Source organism: Mus pahari, chromosome 8 (genome assembly GCF_900095145.1).
Source record: "Mus pahari chromosome 8, PAHARI_EIJ_v1.1, whole genome shotgun sequence".
In the NCBI taxonomy this organism is placed as follows: domain Eukaryota; kingdom Metazoa; phylum Chordata; class Mammalia; order Rodentia; family Muridae; genus Mus; species Mus pahari.
This window is the reverse complement of record NC_034597.1, coordinates 91,568,625-91,576,821: the sequence shown is the minus strand read 5'-3', so window position 1 is coordinate 91,576,821 and position 8,197 is coordinate 91,568,625. Positions and strand designations below refer to the sequence as shown.

General features: G+C 35.4%; 1 protein-coding gene across 11 annotated transcripts in view; it reads left to right on the top strand.

Annotated features, from left to right (window-relative positions):
- Mycbp2 (MYC binding protein 2) overlaps positions 1 to 8,197 on the top strand; it is a 230,396-nt gene that overhangs the window by 138,118 nt on the left and 84,081 nt on the right. For all 11 annotated transcript variants that reach the window (XM_021203101.2, XM_029541562.1, XM_021203102.2 and 8 more), the window contains 6 exons: positions 2,111 to 2,336; positions 3,568 to 3,686; positions 4,240 to 4,327; positions 5,195 to 5,244; positions 6,472 to 6,644; positions 7,388 to 7,532. In XM_021203101.2, the coding sequence (XP_021058760.1) occupies positions 2,111 to 2,336; positions 3,568 to 3,686; positions 4,240 to 4,327; positions 5,195 to 5,244; positions 6,472 to 6,644; positions 7,388 to 7,532 (801 nt within the window). The remainder of the gene's footprint in view (positions 1 to 2,110; positions 2,337 to 3,567; positions 3,687 to 4,239; positions 4,328 to 5,194; positions 5,245 to 6,471; positions 6,645 to 7,387; positions 7,533 to 8,197) is intronic.

Below are 8,197 nucleotides of genomic sequence, written 5' to 3'. Positions count from 1 at the left end.
CCTCCTCCCCCTCTCCTTCCCTCCCTCCCTCTCATGTCTGGCTGTAGTCTCTGTTCTCATCTGCAGCAGGAGGAAGCTTTTCTGATGATGGCTGAATATGTCACTGATTTAAGAGTATAGTAGAATTTTATTAGACATCATACTATTGTTTTTTTTTTTTTTTAACCCAGTAGTATTTGGTTTTATCCTATGTCTCTGGGCTATCTAGGAAGACAGACCTTCTACCTTAAAGATTTTATACACTAGTAGGTTTTTTGAGAGTTGTTTGAAAAATATCTTTCTAACAGTATTGCAGTATATAATGCTAAACTCTGTGCTGTATAATTATAGTGATTATAACTCTTAAAAATGGTAAATAGTGTTTTTCCATATGGTCCTGTGGGCATGTTTGTTCACGGATAAAGAGGCCAGAAGGACAACCTTGTATTATTCCTTAAGCATTATCCACATTGTTTTGAAATAGGGTCTCGCACTGGCCTAGGACTTGGTAAGTAGACTTGCTTGCCTGGCCATGAAGCTCTGGAGGCCATCTTATCTTCACCTCCCCTACCCTGGAGTTAAAGCTTGTTGCCACCACGCCCAGCTTTTATTTATTTATTTATGCACAGGTCCTGGAGACTACACTGTAGACTTCAAGCTCTTTTCAGACTCCTCTATCTCCCTACCCTTTTAAAACTGGCATTACTTTACTACAGTCAGAACTCTGAAAACTTAAAGGAGCCTACTCAGAATATTGTGAAAAATAAAAAGTAAAATATTTTAAAAATCAAGTCCTTTTAGCAAATAAATGAAAATGAACCACATTTTTTCAATTAATTATGTTTTTACACTTGTAAAATATTCAATCTGTTATAGAAATGGATACCTAACAGTAGACAAGACAGTAGCCTAGTTACTGGTCTCCTGATTCAAGTCTTAAGCTCTTAATAAACCCATTTCATTTGTTTTCTACTTATTCCTTCCAGTTTATATTATTGTAAAACAATATTTTCTTTTGCATGTCTTTACGCTAAGAACCACTTAAAAATAACTGTAGTTTTACAACTAACTCCTTAATATCATCAAATATACATATGTGATAAGTTTGTTTGAATTTGAATTAACATAAGATGAATACTTTGGGTATTGTTTATTTCTTCAGTCCTTTTTTATGTTAAATCCCTTTAAGCATACTCTTCCCCCTCCACCTTTGTCTTTTGGTTTCCTCAACTTTTGATTGTTGGGGAAACTGGCCCAGTGTCTCTGCTTTTCACCTTACCTTGCTAAGTCTTCAGATTCTCTCCTCTAATTTTCTTTGAATTGCTGCTCCCATAAATGTGCAAATATGAGAACTCGTGTTTCCTGCCTCAGCTCTGTAATGAGCCACTTGAGGGGGGGAAGCTTCTGGTTCTTGCTATACAAAACACGTCTTAATGCATGCTTTAAGGTAAATTAGAATTATTATTGTCTTTTAAAGTAAGCTATATATCTGTCTCCTTGTGTTTTTGTACTAAATTGTGTGTGTGTGTTTGAATCATTTAATGAATTGATTTTAAATTGGATTTTTGTATGTCAACTTGACACAAGCTGGAGTTATCACAGAGAAAGGAGCTTCAGTTGGGGAAATGCCTCCATGAGATCCAGCTGTGGGGCATTTTCTCAATTAGTGATCAAGGGGNNAGGGCCCCTTGTGGGTGGNNCCATCNCTGGGCTGGTAGTCTTNGNTTCTATAAGAGAGCANGCTGAGCAAGCCAGGGGAAGCAAGCCAGTAAGTAACATCCCTCCATGGCCTCTGCATCAGCTTCTTCTTCCTGCCCTGCTTGAGTTCCAGTCCTGACTTCCTTTGGTGATGAACAACAGTTTGGAAGTGTAAGCTGAATAAACCCTTTCCTCCCCAACTTGCTTCTTGGTTTTGATGTTTTGTGCAGGAATAGAAACCCTGACTGAGACAATTTTGTTTTCTAATTATTAAATGGATGATAAGACAAATGATAAACTAAGTAAGACAATCTGTTGTTTCCTTCAGTTTGTTTCTCCTTTAGTCCTTCATTTTTTGTAGTATTACATTATTCTGTTTCATTTAATAAAACTATACATACACATAAACAGATATCCTCTTGTCTACTGCCAGGTGACATTTCCAGAATGTGTTAGGTGGATGACAATCGAATTTGACCCTCAGTGTGGCACTGCACAGTCAGAAGACGTCATCCGTTTGCTGATTCCTGTCAGAACCATTCAGAACTCTGGATATGGAGCGAAACTGACATCTGTTCATGAAAACCTTAATTCATGGATAGAATTAAAGAAATATTCAGGATCCTCTGGATGGCCTACTATGGTTTTAGTGTTGCCAGGTGAATTTTCACTTCTCTATTTATGAGATGAAATGGATACATGTTTGTGTGTGCGTGTGTGTGTGTGTGTGTGTGTGTGTGTGTGTGTGTGTGTGTTAAAAAATTCATTATGAAAAGTGATTAACTTCAGAGAAAATTATTTAAAAACGTATGGGTCTTGGTTACAGTTAGGGATAAGGAAGATGTTCTGGTCAAGGGGCATGGTCCCGTCTAAGTTTGTGAAGAGAGATTGTTGTGAAAATTTTGTGTGGGATTGGGGTGGGGTGGGAATATCAGGGTTAATACCGCCTCTTCTGTATAGTTGGGACCAAACTACCTAGAAAGTATGCAAATGGACTTGATTTTCTATTTTTTCAGTAAATGCCATGTTTTTTAGAAATAGGATTCAAGCTCCTCCTTTTAACATGTGAATGTGGGTAAGAGTGGTGGTGAGGGCGGATGTACATGAATACTAATTTCTGATATTCATATTTTCCTTCAAATCTGTAAATTTTAGCCGGGCGTGGTGGCACACGCCTTTAATCCCAGCACTCGGGAGGCAGAGGCAGGTGAATTTCTGAGTTCGAGGCCAGCCTGGTCTACAGAGTGAGTTCCAGGACAGCCAGGACAACACAGAGGAACCCCGTCTGGAAAAACCAAAAAAAAAAAAACAAAACAAAAAACAAAAAAAAAACCTGTAAATTTTAAACTCTTGTTTGAAGTATCCTAATTGTAACCAGTTAACAGTAACTACTGTTTCAAATACTTAAAAGTATAGAAGGAAGCTTTGTCGTCTTTCACATCATCTAGCCTTGATGAATTTAGAGTTTTCCTTTGACTCTAACCTACTTTTGTTGGATTGGTTGATTTGCTAAGGGATCCTAAAAAATCCATATAGGGTAGAAGATTACTTAATTAGAAGAGAGCCTAACTTAGGTACTCAATAATTGACAAATCCTTTTTAAAATTGCCCAAACTCACTTAAAGTAGGATTAAGGGAACAGAGTTGATTATAATAGAAATTACCAACAATTCGCTAGAGTTGGTTCTGTTGTTGATAGGGTTGCTTCTAACAGCCTGCTTAAGTAAATAAAGGACTCTTCCTCAAAACATCTTCTTTCTATTTTAATAACCGGTTTGACAAATTATTTCCATAATAAAATAATGAAATACCAAGTTCTTTTAGACTTTGACCTCAATAGCAGAGACAGGTAATTGCTCACAGACACACTCTTTTGTTTTGTTTTTAAAGGAAATGAAGCCCTTTTCTCACTTGAAACTGCTTCAGATTATGTGAAAGATGACAAAGCCTCCTTCTATGGGTTCAAGTGTTTTGCAATTGGATATGAATTTAGCCCTGGACCTGATGAGGTAAGAAAAATTGTTTTCCCAGTTTGTTAAGAACAATTGGCTCTTTTAAAGTTTCTGTGTTGATTTAAAATGCCTTACAAGCTAGAGGTTTATATTAAACTGTTGTGTGGTTTAATTATCTGTGGTAGCCTTTTGCTACTCTTCTTCAGACATGGGGATAATTGAGGTTATACAGTATGTTCCCATTTAAGTGAAGTGCATTTTGAAGCATAACTCATGCCCCATGCTGAAGTAGTTTAACCTTTACTCATATCAGAACCTAGATTCACAAAGTGATTTAGCTTATTCTGGGTTTTCTTAAATGTTTTAAGTCAAACACTAAAATAAACCCAAGATCATAATTGCCCTAAATAATGAATAAAGAATGATTTGGACAGTGAAGGTCAATCGCATACTTGTGACAGTGTTGGTTGTAATACTAAGTCTTTGTCTCTCAGCTCCAGCTGATGCATCTTTCTTTCTAGTTTCAACTGCAGAGACTAACTTTGAATTACATGTTTTCATAACTCACATTCACACATGTTTTAAGTAGTGACTTTATGCAATTCTACAGGGAGTTATTCAGCTGGAAAAAGAATTAGCCAATCTTGGTGGGGTTTGTGCTGCAGCCCTGATGAAGAAGGATCTCGCTCTGCCTATTGGTGAGTCTAGTTAATCATAGGTGTTGACAAGGCTTTAGAAGGAAATTTAAAAGTCAAATATATTTATTACAGAACATTTAAAGATAAACTTTCAACACAAATCCTGTGACTACATATACATAGGAACAATAACTGTTTGATACACTGCTGTTTAAATGGAAACTGGAGCATATCATAAAACCTTAACTTATACAAATTCATATATATATATATATATATATATATATATATATATGCATACATATACATATATATGTATGTATATACCTTATGGTTTTATGAATCATCATTGTTTAATTGAAATATTAAACATTATTACTCAAAGTAATCTTTTTTGTAAAAAAGAAGATATATTATGTATAAAAACTGCACACATAAATACATTCATATAGTTACTTTCTCAGATTCATATAACCTTTTTTACGTTGAAACATGAAATTCTCACCTACAAAATTCACACTTGAGAACCATGTCAGTGACCTACACACATGGCACACACATACACACACCCATGACACACAGAAAGACACAAATGACACAAAATAGTTTCATAGAGTTGTAAGTATCTATGATTTTTGTGTTGGGCAACATTGATAGTTGCGTTAGGAGTCTTACATCTTGTGCACTATAGTGTGGACCTGCCTAATTCTTCACATTGCTTGGTGAATGATACTTGATTACTAGGTTAGCAGTTATAGCTTATATTGCACAAAACCCTGAACATTTTAAAATCTAAATTACTGGATTTATCTAGATTTGTAAATTTTTTTCAGTCAACAATAGCAAGATTACAAAAACAAATAGTGAAGACAAAGGATTGGTAAGGTTATTAGTATATTTAGTATAACTTTTTAATTTGTGTAACAGGTAACGAGCTGGAGGAAGATCTTGAAATTCTTGAAGAGGCTGCATTGCAGGTATTGCACCAGATATTTTAGCTTTTGTTCATTGGTGTTAAAAATAATAGTTTCTGGGATGATTCTTAATTCTTCAATAGAAGACTCCATGGTTAAGTACTTAGTTCTGTTTATTGGCAGTTGGAGAGTCACATAACTTATAAGGGTCCTCTTAATGAGAGAGCCCATATGAACACAATTTTCATGTGCTGGGGATGCGCCAGTGTAGGGGAATGCCAGGGCAGGGAGGCAGGAATGGGTGGGTGGGTGGGGGAAGCACCCTCATAGAAGCAGGGGGATGGGGATGGGATGGGGGTTTCCGGGGGTGGGGGTGGGAACCAGGAAAGGGGATAACATTTGAAATGTAAATAAAGAAAATATGCAATAAAAAGTTCATATACTATCATTTCATAAGATGGTGTTGTATAAACTAACACTTAGATTAGATACTATTTAAAGATCTGAACAATTATCTATATTACAAAGTATGATATACAATTAACACCCAGTCCATCATATCTGCCAATTAGATAAAGTACTCTACCCTCTATCCTAACTTAAAGAGCTTACAATTCTATACTTGAATTATGTTCTGATTTTAACTTGTATTACCATCTGAAAATCAACATCGTCTTCCTCAATGTTAAGCAATGTAAGTTTGACTATGAGACTAGCCTTTGAGCTAGTAAAGCATATTAAAAATAACGCAGCATGTGTGTATCTTTTATTCACGAATCCAGAGAATTCTGGCAGTTGGCTAGTAAGAGCAGATTAACTGTTCACTGCTACAGTTGTCAGTAATGGGAACTGAAAATGAGAGGTAGCCTCCACTCCCTTCATTCAGGAGCTCTGGCTGTGCCTAATGTGCAGGGAACAAAGTCAGCATAGATATACCATGCCATCTACCAAGGAGATTTTACAGTTACAGAATATAGGCAACGTACTATTCTCCTATATTTTCTTAGTATAATTTGTATGTCATGGACCAAAGATAGTAAGGCTGGGGCATAGGAGGAAATAGTTGTCCTCAATAAGGCATACCAAAAACGTGTGCATGTTGAAAAAATTCATAGAGAGGTTTCTGTTTTCCTTTATTTGCCATGTGTATTGCACACATATATAACCTCTGCACTCTAAAAGGCCAAGACAAAGAATCGTAAATGTAAGGCCATGCATGAACTGTGTAATGGAGCCTTTCTTATGAATAAATAAGAAATAAGATACAAAGATTCTCTTTTTTCCCAATAGGTGTGCAAAACTCACTCTGGCATTCTTGGAAAGGGTTTGGCTCTTTCTCATTCACCAACTATCTTAGAGGCACTTGAAGGAAACTTGCCTCTTCAAATCCAAAGCAATGAGCAGTCCTTTCTGGATGACTTCATTGCTTGTGTCCCAGGATCAAGTGGTGGAAGGCTTGCAAGGTATTTTTAATGTTACAATTAATTTCTTTTAAGGCTTCATCTCTGAGGATAAATTAAAGGAGGAAATGACCATTTTTGTTTTAAAATGCTGTCTTTTAAAATCTGGATTATGTGTTTTGGACCTGAAGTAAAAGGTGATAATATTTTAAAATATGATACTTATTAATGTATTGTCTTTCTCCACTGGCTGTATTAGAATGAAAAGAAAAATATGCTAGCTTGTGTTAACTTAATAATAAAAAATAAAAGTCGAACCTCTTTTTGGTTTTGATCTTTAAGTTTTGATCTTTAAGTTGCACTTTACTATTTAAAGCCAAAATGTTGACCAGGAAGCAATAGCTAGACTTTTAAATTAGCCTCCCTTTTGTGCTTATAGACACTTGTATATAATGCATGACAGGCAGAAGGAAACTGTTTTGTTTTTTTTTTCCCCAGCTTTTAGTAGAAATCTAGTCACCCTCAGTGAGAATTCAATTAGCTATAACTTAATGTCATTTTTTTTGATATCTTACAGATAAAAATTACAGTATTTTCTAAGTTTAAAATTGTTTCATATTATATGTAAGCATCAGAAACTTCATACATTTTTGTGTATGTCTAGAGGATTTTTATAAATTACTTCCCAGGAAAACACTTGCAACTATTACTGAATTGGAAATGAAGATACTGGTTTAGCATCTTGTTCAATACAAGTTTAGTTTATTTGGCTTAATTTCATGTTCTCTTGTTTTTAATTCTTTTAGATGGCTTCAGCCAGATTCCTATGCTGACCCTCAGAAAACATCATTGATCCTAAATAAGGATGATATTCGCTGTGGCTGGCCCACCACCATAACTGTTCAAACAAAAGACCAATATGGCGATGTGGTTCATGTTCCCAACATGAAGGTAATTCTATGGGAGTTAGCAATGTCTACACACTGACTGCTGGTTAGAGTGAGACTGGCATGTCCTCAGAATCAGCATGCTCGTCTTCCCTTGTCTTTGTAGAATGGAGGACACTAAAGAGCTGCTTATGATTTATTTTATATTAATTAATTCCCTAATTTCCAACCTATAAGTCAGATGCTACAGTGGAGTCAAAGAAGATAGTTTAAATTGTCTATGTCAAGCACACATTAAAATTTTGTCTCATGATCCAAACCTGGAAGCAAAAAGATGGACTAGGATATACCCTGTAGTACTCAGGGCACGGGAGGAGACATGCATATCCACTCATTGTGTTACACTGTGATTGTCTTGTCTTTGATGTTTGACACAGAGCATTTGCAACTTACACCATTAAAGTTCAGAGTAAAAGAAGAAAATGCTTTCAAAATTTAGGAAATTCGATGATAAACATATATGTATGTATATACTATATATGTCCATATACTATACATATTTATGTGTAGACTATATATACATACATATGTATATAACATATATAGTTAATATATGTTACACTAATATACTATTTCACCAAACTATACTCTCAGAAACGCCAAAATATTTCTGGCAAGATGTTAGCAATAGTTTATATTTTCAGTATTTTTTTTTCTTTTTTTTTTTTT